The following is a 21,187-nucleotide window of genomic DNA, read 5'->3' as shown; positions in this document are numbered from 1 at the left end:
TTTAATTTCTGAACGTCTACAGGTCACGACGTAACCGATTTGCGGTTCGCGTAAATTTAATTTTGCGTAACCGACACGCGAACAGAACGGCGGTTCGCATGAAATATTGTGCCCTGCTTAAAGAGCTTTACTGTATACATAATTTTAATATGTAAAATACCAACTTAGTCTAGTTAATCGGTATCTGATTTGACAGAGCCTCCACAAACACTAATAAACATAGACTCAGTTGATTTTTCCCTATTAAAAACCACGGTTAACATATCCTCTATGTATTAGCATAGATGCATTAGTATGCTCTAAGTAATTGCTGACGCAATTGGATTTTTTAAATTCATTTTCTACCAAATAAAGTATGTACAAACAAGATCACATTAACACTAACACAAATTATAATCATTAATTTGCATTTTAAAAAATTCATTTCTTATCATTACTATTCAAATTTAACAAAAAAATTTTATCCCATTAAATTAATTAATATAATTGTATTTGTATAGGTGCATCAATATCCTCTCAATAATGGAAACAAATTGTACAAATTATAACCATTAATTTGCATCTAGAATTATTTTCTTTCTTGTGATCACTAATCAAACTGTACAGCAACTAAGGCTGCTATATGCATGCTGCTGACATTGTAAATAAAATAGTATGAGCCACAAATACATTATTTAAAACAAATTAATATTGAATTCTGAATAGTTTTCATTTATTTTTTAATATTTTATACAACTATTTGAAGTATGCTCAAACAAATCCCAAATGTAATAACACTACTCAAATGTTAATGCCATTTGCATGCATTTGAACGGTTACTTTAAAAAACAATGTCTATTTGGTTTTCTGTATTGTGCATCAGATGAAATTTAAAAATCAATAGCCATAATATTTAATATGTTCTCCACAATCGAAGACAAGTTGCTCATGGCAAATATTATGGAGATCGCTTTCACTGGTTAATTATTATGCATTGGATAGGAAAGGTACAGGTTTTTAAAAAAACACACACACACCTTAGTGTATTTTAAACTACAGTTACTTGGTGCCTACACATCATTATTTACTTGGTGCCTACATATCATTATTTACTTGGTGCCTACATATCATTATTTACTTGGTGCCTACATATCATTAGTTACTTGGTGCCTACATATCATTATTTACTTGGTGCCTACATATCATTATTTACTTGGTGCCTACATATCATTAGTTACTTGGTGCCTACATATCATTATTTACTTGGTGCCTACATATCATTATTTCAACATCTGACAGAGTTAATGTTTGTTTTGTTTAACCACAGCACATTGATTTATTAATCATCAGCTATTGGATGTCAAACATTTGGTAATTTGACATACAGTCTTAGAGAGGAAACCAGCTACATTTTCCCATTAGCAACAAGGGATCTTTTATATACACATTCCCATAGATCAGCACATACCACAGGCTTTGATATACCTGTAATGAAACACTGGTTGGGACAAAAACAAAAATCAGATGAGTCAACTAAGGTGGTTCGATCCTATAGTACAAGAACCTCAGACAGGTACCCTACCGATTGACCTAGATTCTGCCCCCATCTCAATGAGAGACAAAAAAAAAACACTGCCAGCACACAGACTACTCATAAAAAGAAGCAAGGGATCTTTTATATGTACTCTCCCAATGACAGGATAGTACATACCACAGCATTTGATGTACCAGTCATAGAGAACTGGTTTGCATACCAACCGTTGCCCTACAACTGTTATTTCAAATGATGTGGTATGTGCTGCCCTGTCTGTGCATATAAAAGATTTGTTGCTGAATGGGAAAATGTAGTAGATTTCCTCTGTCAAAATTATCAAATGTTTGACATCCAATAGCCAATGATTAATAAATCAATGTGCTCTAGTGGTGTCATTAAACAAAACAAACTTTAACATTAGGGAACTGTTGTATCAACTCAGATGCCAGTGGATAGATTCTGAAGTCAATCACAAGAACAACTTCTGGATTCAACCACGTTTTTACTAACTACCAATACTGCAAATACACGAGTAATTAAAGGCTAGAATTGGAGGGAGTAATTATTGCACATGTGTTATTTCAAGGGTAGAATTCGTGGGAGTAATTATTGCACATGTGTTATTTCAAGGGTAAAATTTTAGGGAATAATCATTGCATGTGTTATTTCAAAGGTAGAATTCAAGGGAGTAATTATTGCACGTGTTATTTCAAGGGTAGAATTGGAGGGAGTAATTATTGCATATGTGTTATTTCAAGGGTAGAATTGGAGTGAGTAATTATTGTCTCTTGATTTACAGTCCGATACTATAGGAACTGGTTAAGATGTGTAAATAAATTGAGTTCACTGACTGGGATTGATCTTGTAACCCATTGCACCTCATAGGTGAGTGCTCTTCCACTGAGCTACAGCCAGCCCCTCTTCGCCAATCGAAGAAGAAATTTGAAAATCAATTGCCATAATATTTATTAACCTTTCTCCACAATCGAAAACAAATTGCTTGTGGCAAATATCCAGTAGGCTGCTTTGCCCAGTGGGTAATTACCCTTAGCTAAATGTCTTAAACAAAACATGTGTACCTTACTTCGTCACCTTCTCTAAGTCAACAGTCTCTAGTAATTAAATGGGTGATTGGATTTTTAGCTTGGCTAAATGGTCACTGGGGTTTGGTGCCAAAAAACACACACTATTACATGTTAGATATTGCCGTTATATAAATAATTGAAAGCAAAAATGAATTTGTAGTTAAAGCCAGGGTGGATCTATGATTTTGTCAAAGTGGGTATGCTTTTTGTTAATGTTTTTGAAATACCACCCCACCCTAACGCACACCCCAGTGAAATAGATTGCTTTCACCAAAATTCAGCAGAATAGAATGAATGTCAGCATATTTCCACACATCTTGTAATAAAATGACTGGGTCTGTTGTGATCTTTTGCTTGCCTATTCTTTTGCTTCAATAAACCTAACTTTATTTTTTGGGCGTAATAACTACATGTATGATACAGGTAAAAAAAAAAAAAAAATCATTTATACTCAAACACAAAAATAACCAAACTATGACTACTATTTTTTGAAGTAACACACATGCACACATACACACACACACATATGCATACACGCACATGTGCATGCACACAGATACACGGGCACTCGCACACACACAAACACGCATGTACACACACACGCATACACACGCACATACACACAGGCATACACATGCACATACACACAGGCACACACACAAATGCAAAAATGACAAAAAATAGAGGATTACACAGAAATGAGCAGCAACAACCAAATATTTAATAAGCTTGATGCCAATGAAAATCTAGCCAAGTATCATGAATTTAATATGATGGATGCAGGGATGTGATAAACATTTTATTTTTTTCAAAAGCTGAATTGATCTCTAAAAACTCAGAAAATTATACCAAGGTAATATTTTAGCATTTCAGATCAAATCCAATATACTTTGTTACAACTATTTTTTTAAAAAGAAGATTTTTAAATAGCCAAAAATGACTTTAAAAAGAAAAAAAATTCTGTACCATTTAAATAACCATTATTTTTCAGTATTTCAGATCAAATTCAATATCCTTTGTTTTATTTTATGCAAAACAAGCATTTTGAGAGTATTGTATAGCAATACATGTCCCCTACCGGTCCCAACAAATTTTCATATCTCTTAAGTTTAAGGGCCATAACTCTGTCAAAAATGGGTAAATTGCAATGAAACATGATTTGTAACTGTACATGATAAGGCTATACAAAAAAATGATGCATTGTGAAGAAAAAAAGCCTGGAAAACTATATGTGGGACAGACGAACAGGCAGACAGACAGATGGACAGAGATAAAACCTATACTCCCTTCCAGTTGGACCAGTTAGGGACTAAAAAGCTGAAAGAGATAAAAACATTCACAACATCCCTGTGGGTGGTGAAACCATTATCAGACAAGATATTCTCACACCGAATCACATCTCAGTCATTGCACAATAACAGATTACAACAAAAAAACACTGAGCCAACACTTAAAAGTAAAATCCGATAAATGTATTTGAGCAACCCTACTATCATACAACTAAATGCACATTATCACAGTATGTTTATCGTCGTTCACTGCATACAATCTCTAACAACACTCATCGATAAAACTTCGACATCTATAAGCTGCTCAGCAAAACTATTCCCCCCTGTGAAGAATTGTCAGTGTGGGTCACACACTCGGGACTGGTGAATGGAGACAATCTATTGATAGTAAAATGGAGCTTTGACAAAGAAATGACCGCCTCGTCTTTATGACAACAGTATGTGACGCCAGCACAGAAGTCAGATATTTGTTCACTTTTCGAGAGACTATTATGCTCCTGTGTTTGGCTATAACTGTTTGGAGGGTTTTAATCTCGATGTCTGGTACAAATCTCAAGCCTTTAACTTTAAGGTCATACAAGATAATGAAGACAGGGATTGAAAACATGATTTTGAAAGCAAGGGCAGCTGGTGAATTTTTGTTAGTGTGTTTTGTCAATAATGGCACCAACAATATAGAAGGAAGGAAGGAAATGTTTTATTTAATGACACACTCAACACATTTTATTTATGGTCATATGGTGTCAGACATATGGTTAAGGAGCACACATATATTGAAAGAGGAAACCTGCTTTCACAACTTTATGGGCTACTCTTTTTCGATTAGCAGCAAGGGATCTTTTATATACACAGACAGGATAGCACATACCACAGCCTTAGGTATACCAGTCGTGGTGCACTGGCTGGAATGAGAAATAGCCCAATGGGCAGCATATACCATAGACCAAATTGTATTGGTTAACTTTGCATTTTTCAAACCCCCAGCTATTATTATAGCACATACCGGGTACCATTTTCTGAATTTGACTAGAATATATGCCCATGACAGCCTTGCTTGAACAAAGACTTGATATAATCCCAATTCTGACCCTGCTTAATGAACATGCACATACCTTAATTATAAAACACAGCATCCCTTTCATCAGAGTTGACGGTACATGTATATCATAAAACTACATGCTATATAAAAGTTTATGCGAGAACTGTGAAGGATCTAAGTACTACAAAAGTTTATGTGAGGATTAACTGTGCAGTATCAATGCTCAAGCCAATGGAAAAACAGAAGATATTTTTCAACCTGTCACAGTTACAAACCTTTGAGAAATAATGTTTCTTAGTATGTATATCAGTAGCATTTTTCTTTTTATGGCCAATAAAACTTTTATGGCTGACAAATTGGTAATGCTGGATGCTTGGATAGTCACCATTGCTATTTTGTACAACTCAGAACATCGCCTGAGCTTTCAGTAAACTTCAAAGCTATGAGCACTGTCCGTTAGTATTGTCCGCCCGAACAATTAAATGTCATCTTCCATGTTGGGTGATATTTAGCTCAGTGATTACAGTGTTACAGGATTGATGGACTCTTTAGGCTTTTAGTCATTACAATCAGGGATTCATCACATGGAATATCAAACTTTGGAAAGATCTCCAGTTGCTGTTGTGAAGTGAGGTATACATTGGGGGGGGGGGGGGGGGGGGGGCTGGATCTAACCTATAGTCCGTCCCACAGGAAACACCTTTTTTTCATACTATGAAATTTACTACAAGTTATTTATTTCTGAGCCAATATATTTATAAATTGCACACAAAAATATTTTTTTTTTGTTCTTTCCAAAACATGTACACTTTTCTTGTTACATCAAACAAAACTGAAATTAATAGCATAAAACATTTTTATATTATGATGGGACAGACTATAGTTCGTAGAGTGCTTGCATCAAGTGCCTTGATTGACGGATCAAATCCCCTCAGTGGACTCCAATTGTTTTCTCTCCATCTCAACCAGTGCCCATATATGACTGGTATATCAAAGGATGTGATATGTGCTGACTTGTATGTGTGGAAAAGTGCATATGAAAACCTCTTGCTGTTAACGAAAACATGTTGCTGGTTTCCTCTGAAGATTATGTCACAATTACTGTATGTTTGACATCCAGTAGCCGATGATTATTTCATCAATGTGCTCTAGTGGTGTCATTAAACAAAACAAACTTTAAACTGTAACTGTATTATGTAGCTGTAATGGGTTTTTCCTCTCTAATGCTGAAGGTGTATCTGACGCCAAGACCGATACCATATTAGGTCAGCATTAATTTTTTTAAATATTATTCTTGTATTCAAGATTCACAGAAAAAAAAGCAATCCCACAATGTACCCCTAAAAAATCCTGCAAACATGTCCGTACACTTAACTAACAATTGACAATGCGCTGGGTGTTATTAATGAACATACAATTGTTTGACAGCCCTTTAGTAATGTGTACTGTGTATAACACACTTTGTTTGATAAAAACATTTCGCACACACAAGAAAGTCCAGCCATAGGACCAAACAATGTAACTTGTTTGACAAACATTCGCACAATAAAAGCTGCAACAAAACAAAGTGTTTGAAGCCAGCTCACTAAGTATGTACTGTTATACTAAAAATTATGCTCATAATGGAATAATTCCATGGGTAAACACTCCAGACCTGCGCTATTCACTCTGATAGAATATACTGAACTCTTCTGTTGATATTCCACGACCCTCGCCCAATGGAGACAGCCGCTGAATCCTTTCTGTATCATGCCACCCCCTGTATCGGCAAATATTCTGACATTTACACAATATTCTTTGGGACACTTAATAGTTATATTTAAATCCTGTGACAACACTTCGTCAGATATCGATAATCTTTAGTCAAATACTTAGTTACAAGTAAATATAATATAGATTGAAAACAGTCAATTAGGTTACTCTATAGATAAAATTTTAATTAATTTTTGTGTTACACATATTTTTGTATATAAATAAGCTTAGAGATTTCATTGTTTTTTTTGTGTAAGGTGGGTATCATTGTATCCGACAGCTTTTCACTTTACCCCATGAATAATTTCTTGAACTGTCCCAGTAGAAAGAACATTGACCTTTTCTCAAGGAACACATGTAAAAGGACACATGTTGAGGTGAATACATACATACCTGTCCAAATGAAGGAAGGAAATGTTTTACTTAACTACGCAGTCAACATATTTTATTTACGGTTATATGGTGTCATATGGTTAAGGACCACACAGATATTAAGAGTGGAAACCGGCTGTCACCACTTCATGGGCTACTCTTTTCAGTTAGCAGCAAGGGATCTTTTATAGGCACCATCCAACAGACAGCGTAGTACATATCATGGCCTTTGAAATACCAGTCATGGTGCACTAGCTGGAATGAGAAATAGCCCAATTGGCCCACCGATGGGTATCAATCACAGACCGACCATGCATTGAGCGTGCGCTTTACCAAATGAAGGAGATTTGGCATACTGTCAGAATTATAGCAAATTGAAAAAAAGGTAAAAGAATATACAAGTACTGAAATGATTTTGAGATGAAAAAAACAATAAAGTATTGTTTAATTGTGTTTTGGAAAACAGGAGATGGTGATAATAATGATAATGCCATTTTGAAAACATTCAATAAATAAAATTATACTGGTCCATCCTTTAACATTAAAAAAAAAAAAACGAATCATTTAAAATTTATTTATGGGTGATGCATGTTGGAATTAACTGTCATCCACCCTCAGTCATGTCTGGAAAAACCTTCCACAAATTATTACTGAGAATGAAGCATATTAAATAGGTTAGTTTCATTCATTTTATCAATAATTTCACAGCAAAAAGTGGTATATTATTAGTGATCATTACTATCAACATAATGAACTGTCCTAAAAAAATATGAAGCAGACTTGTAATGTATGTTATCAACTTGAGTAAATACATTTACTGAAAAGATCAAGCAAATATTCTTATTTGAATAAGTATTCATGTATATTTATATTTCTAAAGAGAAAGCATACTTTCAATTTCAAAATGGAATAATCATTTTTTTTTTTTTAAAGCCAGAATTCAGAAAGATTGTCATGCATTCTCCATACAAACATTAATTACATCCATATAATAACATGTGGTATAGGACATATATATTAAGTTTGAAGATGTCTCACACACAGGCAAGAATATATCCACTATATGTAAAACAGATTAAGTGTTTGTGACAAAATAATAATCTCTACTTGTAACACAACTCTCTTGCTATTTAAAATCTTTTCAATTTTTTTTACTTTACCAGCCTGACATGAAACTTAACACTGTCTGAAAGATTTCTGTCTCGTATGAAAAGTGTCTATTCACGTAACATTTTCTGGTGCAGTCAAGCACACATTTCTTTAGCTTCAGTTGCACCCAATCTTGTCCTATTTTTTGTGCTCTTTGTTGCGTAAGCAGCTTACAGCCACAGAATTTTACTTTTAGTTTACAACAGGACCTGCAGATCTCAGGCCTGTATTCAAACACAGGTGTATTCAAAATCAAACTAATCACTGCATTCAAATACAGGTGATGTTGAATAACATGTCAGTTTTCCCTGTCTGCCTAATCGTGACTGTTTCTTTGACTAAAACTATCCACTCTCCTGACCAAATGACCCTTTAATCTTGTTTGAGCTTCACACCAAAGGCATATACATAAATATGTGTAAACACATAAGCGTAAATATGTTACACATGTTGGTTGTATGGAGCTCATTACAGACCAAATTATCCTTTAATCTGAAATAGAAGTTTCCCACCACAGACATCATAGTTCATGTTACGTTGATTATAGAACCTGATGAAGACCAAATTATCCTTTAATCTGAAATACAAGCTTCCCAACAAAGACATACAGCTACATTATTAATTATTAGTTTAATGTTATGTTGCTTGCACAACCTGTTAGTTCACTGAAAGAAAACCTTTGAAATACTTATACAATGTAACAGACATTCAAGACCTATAGAATCAAAATTGAAAAACTGAAATCTTACAGAACTGTCTCAGTACTTTGAATGGTAATATAATAGATTTTCTTTGTAAAAATACTTTTAAATTACAATGTACATTACATAACTGTGAAAAATGGGCAAATCTTCATGAAAGTCAAACTTGATCTATAATAGTATATGATAAAAGTATACCAAAAAATTTCAGCTAAACATCCAGGAAACTATATGTAAGATAGATGGGTTGGCAGACAGATGAACAGACGGAATGTTGGACAGGCAGAGACAGACATATGGATGGACAGACAGACAGACACAAGGATGGACAGACACAAGGATGGACAGTCAGAGACAGACAGAAGGATGGACAGAAGGACAGACAGAAGGATGGACAGGCAGACGGATGGACAGGCAGAGACAGACAGAAGGATGGACAGGCAGACAGACAGAAGGATGGACAGGCAGACAGACAGAAGGATGGACAGGCAGACAGACAGAAAGACGTCGACAAAAACTGTAGTTTCCTCTGGTTGTACCGGTATGGGGCTAATAAGAGCTTATGTTGTAATTAAGAAATATAATTCACCTAAATAGTTATTGATTAACACTGTACTGTGAAGACATCAAACAACTCTTCTTACTAGAAGTGACAAGACCATCTTAAGTGCTGAAACTGTGGACTCAGCCATGCACTGTACACTGACATTTCTGACCTGCCCTGTTGATAGGCAATATGGTCAAGGTGGTCAGTGTTGACCATCACACAGATTCTACTGAAGAGTGCCATCGTTTTTCATTTGTTTTTGTATAGCGGGCACGTTTGCTTTGTTAAGTTGGCCGTCAAGTTTGCCAACAAGTGCAAATAGCTGAGTTAGAAAACGTCCCCGCCTCCATCATAATAAACAGTTTACTTCAAGCAGAGCAAGGAAAACCTAGAGGGAAACACTTGTGTGATTTACACAGTCAGTTTGCTTTCCATCAATGACGTTTGTACGAGTACATTTCTTGTTATCCGCTGCCTTTTGTGGCAAAGTAATTCCACTTGACATGTGTTCTTTACAAAAGGAACATATAATTTTGTCACTTTACTGTTAAAAGATATATATACAGCTATATGTGTACATGTATGTATAGTGAAACATTAATATTTGGAGAAAAAGCAAAAGAAAGAAACAAACCACAATGATAATAAAGCATAGATGCTTCAGGTTATAACATATAGTAAATGTAATAAATCTAGCTACTTTAACTTCAGTAATATATATATATGTGTGTGTGTGTGCGTGTATGTATTGATGTAAGAATATCTATATATTGTATGTATGTCGAGGTTGACTATTACATACATAGATATTAACGCACTGGCGCAGGGGATAATTAAATCCTTTCTGGCCTCACAAATTGTCCCATGCCGTTGCTGGAACTCGAACCTGTGGCACTGATTCGCCCGCAAATTGCAAGACTAACCACGATACGCTCTGAGCTATCGAAGCTTCTTTAACTCAACCATATGCATGGGGCCTACAATCTACGCAGTCAATCCCGCTTATGTGCATGAAACATGTGCATGTATGTATGTATGTATGTATGTATGTATGTATATATATATATATATATATATATATATATATATATATATATACACACACACACACACACACACACACGCACGCACACATGCATGCACATGCACACGCACACACACACACACACACGCACACACACACACATAGAGGAATTCCACACAAAATAATACCCTAGGACTGGAAAAAAAAAATCCTGTTGTGCCTTTATTTTTCACACAGAATTATTTCATGCCTTTATAAAATTTAAACTATCAGCATTTTGTCAAGTCATCCGGTGAAATCATCAACTGAAAAGCAGTTAATACCAGAGATTTACAAATTAAAAAAATCTATAAATTTGAAACCAAGACATAATGACGTATGATTCTGTAAATCAATCTTAAAATCCAGCCAATACATTTGTCAAACATTTATTATCTTTGGTGCATTGAATAATTACTACATGTACACAGTAGCTGGTATTCTTCACACTTCATTATGTGTGTTTTGTTTTAAACACTTTATTAGCAGAAATATAGAAAACAATATGAGTTTCAAAATTCAACTTTGACTTCTGCAACATTCGCTAGCAAGCCATATAATGTAGTCTGAAGTCAGACATACCTATTTTCACAGATCTTGTCGACCTTTAGAACAAACTGTATGACTTACATGTAACAAAGTCACTGCAACAATTTTAAGATTTATATGCAAATAAAACATTTATGAGTTTAATCCTATACACAAACTGCACCTGCTGTATACATACAAACATCATTAACTGTGGTCTTAAACAGTAAAAAAACACACACAAAATTATGTTACTGTTAGAACCACATGTTGTATTGTAAACTTTATGGCTGCTAATAAATAATGACTAATAGTAAATAATTCAGTAAGGATCGACTGTATTTATCACACAACTTAATACTTGTATGGGAACAAGTGTATGTGGATTATTTGTGAAACACAACCGTAATGCAGATGGGAATCTTTCTGCCTGAATGCAATCTCTCAAAGACATGCGAAATACGACAGCCAATCAGAGCAATGACCATCAACACCAAACACTCAACATCTAGACAAGCTTGTGGCTTGTATTTCGTATGCGATATCATCTTTTAAAAGGGCTCTTAATCAACCAAGCTTAGCCACCATTCAGAATGAGAAATATCTGCAATTCTTGACAAAAGTACAGTTTACCAATGTTCTATGACCGAAAAGGCCAAAATGTGCTATCCTGACTGTGGTAAAGTGCATATTGAGGACTAACAATCATAACAAGCTCTTCAAAATGATTGCTTTTCAGAAAAACAGATTTTAACATTAAAAAAATTCCTCAAAAGTCTGAAAACAAAGCAAATTTATTATATATGTTTTCAAATTATGTAGCTTAAGTTTTGCATCAACACTCCTATTGCATGTATATCTACACCAAAAAACTATATTTAAAAAAAAGCAAAACTCTTCTCATTTTTGTAAAGGTCATCATAAATTAATTTATTATCTCCCTGTGGAGTCTAAAACTAATTTTTTAAACATAAACAGTTTTGGTTGTCAGAAAAATAAAAGATCCCTTACTTATCAATGTCAGAAGTAGCTAAGAGGCAGCAATGATTTTTCCTGACATTAATCCATTAAGATCCATCTTAGGTAGCCAGATTATGTGTCCAGGACTGCATGCAGAAATATTTCTTGTGTCCCCAAAAAGTATATTTTGACAATAAACAATGGAGATTGAGTAAAATTACTTTTGGATAAAATTATCCGACTTTATTGACATGTATATCTGAAACTAAAATTGTTAAATAACTATCACAGTTGAATATTTCTATATATTGCTATCTACTTTTGCCTCCGTACCTATTTTAATATGATCTGTGAATGTTAATAATGTTACTGTATTTTAATTAGGTGTAATTTAGCACATTATACTTATTTAGATTTATATTATTTCCTTTATCTACCAACATTGTCATACGTCATTTATATTACTGTATATTATTACCATACAACTGGCACACCCTGTTTTTGTTTTCTATATATCCTGGGCCTTAACTTCAACCAGTAATTTTAAGACACAATATTTCATCCCCAACTTTTTTCTATGTGAAAAAGCTTGATTCTTAAAATTACATCAAAGCCATTATGACAAATGCATCATACACAAGCATATACAAATTATCCAAACAACCTCTGTCCCACAAGTTCCTTTAGAGATCCTTTATACATTTTGCACATATCTTCTTTTTTTTAGTAGCAATAAAAAAGAAAAATATTAATGCACTGGGTACGCTGTAGGCATACAACCAGTTGGCTGTAAAATATAAGCTTTTGTCCAACTCCCGTTCAAAGGCCAACTGGCAAGGTTTGAAAACTTAATGGCCTAGAAAGCAATTACAAACATGTGTATTCCTGATGGATCTGAGAACTCGACTCCTCACACATACTCAAAAAATGTAAAAAGATACATAAGTTGAAATGTGAACTGTCACAAAGGTTTCATGCACTAATTTATCAGACCACCGTCTATTTGTCCGCTGTAATGTTTCTGCATGGATGTGTGCTTTTATGGCCTTACCTACGTGTTCAGTTGCTTAGGTCAATCGTTAAGCGTGAAAAAAAAAGCAAGGTAACAAAAATAAATATACAAGAAAGGGGCCATTTAACAATTATGTAATTGTAAAATTTGGCATTTTGTAATGCTAAGGCCAACCACCCTTCTAAATTATGTAACGTTTGTTAACAGCCACCCACCCCAGATTTCTCTTTCAAAATGATGTAATTTGACTGATATATTTGATTTGTTTTGTTTGAATTTATGTTTGATTTAATAATAAATAGTAAACAAACAAAAAATCTAGATAGAATAACAAAATAGCAAAAGGGGTGGAAGGGGCATGGCCCTTCATGGCTAAGTCAATGATTTTGTCACATATTTTTAAAATTCACCAAACTGTTAATAATATTTTTGGTTTAGCCATGATCTTGTGATCCTTGCTCAAGCTATACCTGACTCACACTCAAGAAAAAAGAATAAAATATTCCATCTGTAATCTGATTCTCACCCATACACAAAAAGATATTTCAACTGTAAGCTCCATGGTCTCAGTTAACTTTGATGAAATACAAAGCAATACAAAATAGGTAATTTATTAAGGAATTTCCAGCTTTCAATGGCTTATGTAAGTATTATTCATTTCTGTTGATCTCTCTCTAGAAAAAAACTGAGGACACCGACATCAAGTATCAGCCATGTCAAATTCAATATCCAATTACAATGTACCTTAGTTCAGCTATTAGAAAAGAAAACCAACATATCCACCAATAAACATCATTACTAAGATAATGAACTATTAAAAAATTAAGATTAATTTTTTCCACAATTTAATTATCACCAAATCTAGGTACTGGGTAGGATGGAAAAGGGTTGGTATGGTAGGATGGCAGCCACCCACTGTTATCACACAACCTTCAATACTTTTCTGTTGGATGTTATAAAACCTACAAATCAACAAATGGACACTGATTGTATAGTGATACACACGTAATTTGCATAGAACAAAACTAACATCTACTGACCACACTGTAATTGTGGTTGGACATCAGATGAGAACTCACAAACACTTGTCCCCATAGTGTGTATGTAATCTAGAGTCATGGGATTTCAAACCTACACAGTATGTTCCATACAAAGTGTGGTATTTACACATCATGTATGTACACCATCAGTCTTCTGTGGAGACAACACAGCTATTTGGTGTTTCCAAACATGAACAAAAGCTGTCCTGTGTTTTGCAATTCAGGTGACCTTCCGGAGATTTTTTTTCTCCGATATTTCAGCCCTGCAATCCACTTGATGACTTGTAAATAGAAGTCATGTTTTTTTGCAGTTTCTTCTGTTGACATTGTCAATCTGATTGTCACTAGAGGAGTTGCACAATGCACTGTGGTAAAGCAACTCAGACCATTTATGCTCAAGTGAAAAAGTTTTTAAGATCTGTGCCAATATTTGCTCTGTACTTGTCCTACTTACCTAGTAGAAAGTTGATTACCAGACACCAAGTTGGGTCTTAGAAAGAAATTGAGACATGCATATACTCACAAAATAATTTGGTTAACTATATATCCTTACCTGCAATTTTAGCAGTTGGCCTGTCAGCAGGCATTTACACTTTAAAATTTTAAAGTTTTTATTGTATTACAAAACAATAATGAAAAAAAAGAAAAACATAGTATGGAGCAAACAGAATGGGTTGGGACAATTTCTATAAAGGTTGTGTTATAACAAACAGTATAAGTTTTTATTGTGGCCTTACAGTGTGTGGTTCTGTGGGAAAAAATTAAAACAACTATCCGGAACAATTTAACCAACTTTTTATGTTTTGTGAATTTACATTTAGTTTGGCCATATTGTAAAATATTTTTTTGGATAAAATGGTAGACAATTTTCCAAAAACGTTTGGTTGGTAATCTGAAGCAACATTTTATCTTTCTATAAATTTATATATTAAAAAAATATATACATGTATATAAAAAAAAAGAGAAGAAATAAAGGCTAAAATTAGGAGTCCATTAGGTTGCACAAAACTAGTTTTTAAAGGTTAGATAAACACCCAATGCAAACAGTCTCCACCACCTCCCCATCACAACCTTTACATTTCAAGTAGAACAAGTCAAAATATAACCCTTTGGTGGAAATTATAATAAATATGGAGTGATGACTTTTTGAAGTTAAAAGTTTTTTTTGTTTAACAACACAACTAGAGCACATTGTTTTATTAATCATTGGTTATTGGATGTCAAACTTTTTGGTAATTATGACATTTAGTCAAACCCGCTATATGTTTCCATTAGTAGCAAGGGATCTTATAGGTAGCACTAAACCAATTAATTTCCAGCTGGGTCAAAGTTTGAGGTACACCGAACCTTTGATAGAGAAGTTAACACCACAAGTCCTGTGACTGGTTATAAATGTGAGTGTGTTGGTTGTAAAAAACATTAGTTTCATTTGGGCTAAAAATGTATACAATTTTAATTGATCTAGTACCACTGTGTCAAGTAGCTTTGTGCTTGGAACATGTATGGGGTACATGTAAAAAAAAAAAAAAAAGTACTAAAGTTTTGTGCGAAACTAGGGGTGTTGTAAAAACATCTGGTTATACCGAAGATGAGCCATGAAAGGTACCATTTTCTTCAGTTAATACTTTGAGGTAAGGTTTGTAGCACTGATATTTATGGGACATAGTTTGGTTGATATATTGCATATAGTGTTTTTAAACACAAACGTTAACATGGTCGCCTATGGGATTTGAATTGGTATAGTCCAACCTATATATGTATCATCCCACAGACAGGATAACATATACCACAGCCTTTCATATACCATGGTGCACTGGCTGTAATAAAAAATAGTCCAATGGGCCCACCAATGGGGATCGATCCCAAACTGACCGCACATCAAGCATGCACTTTATCACTGGACTACGTCCCGCCCCTTTTAGAGAAGAAACCCACTATATTTTCCATTAGTAGCAATGGATCTTATATATATATATATATATATATATATATATATATATATATATATATATATATATATATATGCACCATCCGCTAGACAGGATAACACATACCACACCCTTTGATATACCAGTTGTGGTGTATTGGCTGGAAAGAGAAATAGCCCAATGGGTCCACCGACAGGGATTGTTCCTAAACCAACAGCACATCAGGCTATGTCCATTCCCTATGACTTTCACGTCAAGCTATATCCATCCCCCATGATTTTTCAAAGTCACTGATACATGTTCTTGTCACTTCCAAATCTGTTATTCTCCTGAACATGTCACCATATTTCATTATCTTTTATTACACAGAAAACGATGCACTGTTAAACATGTAAGTCACCTTAATAAATGCATGCATTACAATCAGGAAGGGATAGTGTGTAACATACACTCATAACGCTTGAGGAAAAACATACATATAGTGACACACTTTCTATAATGTAGTGGTCTTATACTGTGTTATAAGATAGGGGACCAGAGAATTAAATTTGAATGGTAGTATAATTTCCACATGAAACAAACCCGTAGCAACATTAAAGAGAGTTTTTCTTTTTAAAAAATCACAAATAAATGTATATTATACCCACATGCTTGTGCTAAAATGTCAGTATCATAAATTGAACAAGAATGAACATTTATTTCATTGCAATTACAATTAAAAACATATCATGTCAATCAATCCTCTCCCCCCCCCCCCCCCCTCGGGTGGGGAGTACAAAATGTATATATTTGTTTAACTCAAATACAGTTTGTGTAATACTAGTATTTAAATATGCAAAATGATATACCCGGTACATGTATTTATTTTATAATTAGTGGGATTGCCAAACAAATGCTATTATTTCATGCAGCCTATTAATTTTAAAATGAAGTACAAAACAAATATTCAGTAAAAGTAGATGGTACAGCCCACTTCATCTAAAATTGTATTTACTAATATTTGCTTAAAAACATGAAAAAAGTAGGTGGATGAATGAACAATTATAGCAGATGACAATTTAATAGGTGAAAACATAAAAAGGCTGAGTTTTTTTAACAGCCCTTACTTTTATCTGAAGAAAAACGTGTCCTGACAAATATGTAAATCAGTATTTGCATGATGCATATGTCATGCACGGCAATCTGACAGAGTGTAGCACATTTACATGTAAAACCATTTCATCTTCAGTAGCTGTTGCCATTCACAGTGACATTGAATGAATGAAAGAGTGTTAACCCCAGAAATGAATAAAACCTCAGCATCAAAGGTAAATGAATGAATCACAGAGGCAGAGAGCAAGTCAGACTTGGTAAAAATTACAAACTGAAAGAGCAATCTGTTTGAGTGAAAACCTTTGAAGAGCATCATATGAAAAAGAGCCGTAGTTTAATCTGAAATCCTTCAATAAGTCTGGCTGAAGATAACTTTGCTGTTCATGTTTATATTGGTACTCATTGTGCAGGTTCACAGTCATGGTATCATCACATGGTATTTTTGGAAGGTAATAAATGTTTTATTCAACGATGCACTCAAACATTTTTTTCATTTACAGCATCGGATATATGATTAAGGACCACCCAGATAATGAGAAAGGAAACTCACTGCTACCACTTCATGGGCTACTCTTGATATGCTCTATCTTACAGACAGGATATTACAAACCATTGTCTTTGTTACACCAGCTAGGAACAGAAATAGCCCAATGGGCACACCATTGATAAAGTACTTGCCTGATGTGCAGTCAGTCTAGGATCAATTCCTATTGGTGGGCCCGCTGGGTTATTTTTCGTTCCATCCAGTGCTCCACAATTAGTGTCACAAAAGCCATCTTGTAAGTGGGAACGTGCATATTAAAGAGATTTTGTGGCTAATCAAAAAGAGCTATTAATCAAAAAGAGTAGCTATGGAGTAGTGGCATCAGAATTCCTTTCTAATTAAATTAGCTACAGTATATTGTCTTTAAATATATATGTCAAACCTCATATAACCGTGTTGAGTGTGCCATTAAATAAAACTTTTTTTCCTTTCTTTTTTTAATTTACAGAAAGTTAATCAACAACATGACCTACCTTCACCCATTTTGGATTGAGTTCCTTGGCTCTTCTGGCATCATCAACGCTTTTTTGACACTGTCCGAGTTTGAGATAGGCTGCTGACCGGTTAGTGTACAGGATGTGGTTGGAGGGGTCGAGCTCTATGGCCTCCGAGTACAGCTGCACCGCACGCCGGAAGTCACCGTTATTAACAGCCTCATTGCTCTCTCGCACCTTCTGCAGAAACACTGCCTGGTTACTTGGACTGGCGCGACTAACACTGGCTTCTGATTGGGTGATTACCTACAAATCAAAGACAATACAACACTTTTAGATGTAAAATTTAAGAATATACTGGAATTCAAAGATATTATCCCTTAATCCTTATTCAGGGAGGTCCCGAGGCATATTTCTCTACAAAGAGAAGAACAACAAAAATTGTACTTTGATTGTACCTACAAATCAAAGACAACATGTAAAAGTTTTAGAGTTTAAAATTTAAATATTTAAATTCAAAGAACCCCTGTATGCCTAATCCCTTGTTCAGGGTGGTCCTGAGGCATAATTCTCTACAAGAAGAACAAAAAATATAACTGTACTTTGGAAAATGATTTACTACAAATTAAAGACAACATGTAACATTTTTAGAGCTTAAAATTTAAGTACATATTGGAATTCAAAGAACTCCTGTATTCCTGATACTTTATTCAGGGAGGTCCTAGATGAGGCATATTTTTCTAAAAAGAAAAAAGGAAAAAAAAGAAGAAAAAAAGACATTTGTACTTTGGAAATTATTTCCTTACATCTGGTCCTGAATATTAATAATCTTTTAATGACAATTTTCAACTACTTGTACTTTACAGGTAAATTTTTTTGCCTATTGATATTTGATAGATTGTTATATTTTCTCCTGCATTAATAAAAACCTTAATATAAAGTTATATTTATGCACAAAGAACTTTGGCATCTGTCCATACGTACCTCAGCTTCCCCTAAATAAACAACTACAGCCAACTGTGCAATAACCATAATACATATTTTCAACAAGGCAATGGAGCACAAGTTTTTAGTTCTACAATTTGGACTTCTTTGGGGGGTTATATAATGTAGTAAATGAATTATCTATCCCAGATAAAGATAAGATAAAAGATAAAACTTTTATTGCATAATAGACATTCCACATATGGAATTGGATACAAAACATATGCACAAAAAAGACACAAACAAAAATCATACTAACTAAATAAGGACTAAGTATAGGTAATACATGTATAATCAAGATGGCAAAGTTGTAAAAAATATCAGATGAATGTAAAAACAAGTAAGGTGTGTGCATGTAATTTCTTAATGTACATAGTGTGTTCTAAACTATTTATAACAATTACGTTTACAAGTGTTGTAGTCGAAATAGTGTCAAGTCATTATTTATAATGAAATATTGATTATGTCACATTTCCCAGGAAGCCTGTTTGACAATCAACAAACAAATCACAGAAACCATGGGAGAAAAAATGGCTGTCCAACAACATCTTTTTCTCACAAGAACATGCCTTTGCTTTTAACCATTAACTGTCACATCTAATGTCTATGACCAGAAAGACAAATAGCCATTGTCCAAAAAACAGGGTCACTTCAATTGTGACCCTTGCATGGCCACAATCTAAAGAGGATATGGCTGTTGTCCATTAAATCTTGCAATCATCACGGCCCATGTAGAGCATGTAGAGCCTAAATGTCAAGATAAGGTCTTTAAATCTTTCCACCAGTGTGCCAAAAGAACCCATTAAATATCTTCATAAACTTGCCACCTGTTGGCAAAAACAATCTGGTGGACATTTTCACAACTATGCCACCAGTTGGCAAGAAGAAACCATTAAACATGAGGGTATGACACAACCCAGTGGTAAAGTGCTCACCTAATGCACTATCAGTCTAGGATCAATCCCCATTGGTAGGCCCACTGGGCTATTTCTCACTCTAGCCAGTGCTCTGCAACTGGCATATCAAAGGATATGGTATGTTCATTCTGTCTGTGGTATAGTACATATAAAAGATCCCTTGCTACTAATGGTAAAATATAGCGGGTTTCTCTCTAAGACTATTTATGAATGTGCTCTAGTGGTGTTGTTAAACAAAACAAACTTCAACTTTTTCATTAAACATTTTTATAACTTTTCCACCAGTTGACAAAGAGTCTGTTAATGACCGTTACAGGCAAGAGTCCAATGACTCCATTAATGACCCCACAGTGGTTATTGACTTGCAATCAAATCCTGTAGACCATCAATCACAATTAGGTCTCTTCACACCAAGAGGAATCCCTGGTCATTGCGAGCGGCCAGCAGGATAACATCCAAATACCAGGGTGTAAAACTGGGAAGGAATGCTCCAAATCACATGCATGGCTGGCCAGGAGATGACTTACTTTTACCTTCACATACATAATTGCAGTGCACCACGGTGTCTTCATTCAGGTGGATTATATTAATTATAATGTAATGCACTTTTAACTATTATGGGTAATTTGGAAGTCTGGATACAACTACCAGTCTGTTTGCATGACTTAGTTTGTGATAGGAAGTCAATGTTGTTAGTCATTCAGTTTGCAGTTCGTCCAAAGGACAGAACTATTTCAGTGAACCTTAAAGAAAGTGTATCTTGCTGTAACCTGATCCACTGTATTAGTTGTAGGGCCATCAGTGGGACTTTTATTGCTATTGTCTATGTAACATTATAGAAGGAAAAGGAAAAAAGTATGTTAGGCTAATATTTATGAGTCATGCAGTCATATAATTTATTTCAGCTCAGTAAAAAAAAAAAACCCATTAATGATTGCTCATAACATCTCAGGACATTGTTACGCATAAGCTGTGTCACATACCATGTTTATAACCCATACAGTTTAAACTATTTTGATATACAGTGAAACCTGTCTAAACTGGACAGGATGCGGTGTTTATGGAGGGTCACATTTAGAGTTCACAAAATTCAGGAAGATGAAATTTGTCTGGTTTTCACAGGATTCTAGTTCGTCCAGGGTCCGATTTAGACAGGTTTTCCTGCATACCAAAGTACTAGGAAGTAACATACAGTACATGGCTCAGAACTTAAGAATTTGTTATCTACTGAATTTTTA

The 21,187-nt window shown here is 34.5% G+C and overlaps 1 protein-coding gene across 1 annotated transcript in view; it reads right to left on the bottom strand.

Moving 5' to 3' along the window:
• LOC121367845 (tetratricopeptide repeat protein 28-like) overlaps window positions 1-21,187 on the bottom strand; it is a 132,324-nt gene that overhangs the window by 76,464 nt on the left and 34,673 nt on the right. The window contains exon 2 of the mRNA XM_041492264.1: window positions 18,088-18,354. Within this exon, the coding sequence (XP_041348198.1) occupies window positions 18,088-18,354 (267 nt within the window). The remainder of the gene's footprint in view (window positions 1-18,087; window positions 18,355-21,187) is intronic.

Source organism: Gigantopelta aegis, chromosome 3 (genome assembly GCF_016097555.1).
Source record: "Gigantopelta aegis isolate Gae_Host chromosome 3, Gae_host_genome, whole genome shotgun sequence".
In the NCBI taxonomy this organism is placed as follows: domain Eukaryota; kingdom Metazoa; phylum Mollusca; class Gastropoda; order Neomphalida; family Peltospiridae; genus Gigantopelta; species Gigantopelta aegis.
This window is presented reverse-complemented; position numbering and strand designations above follow the sequence as displayed.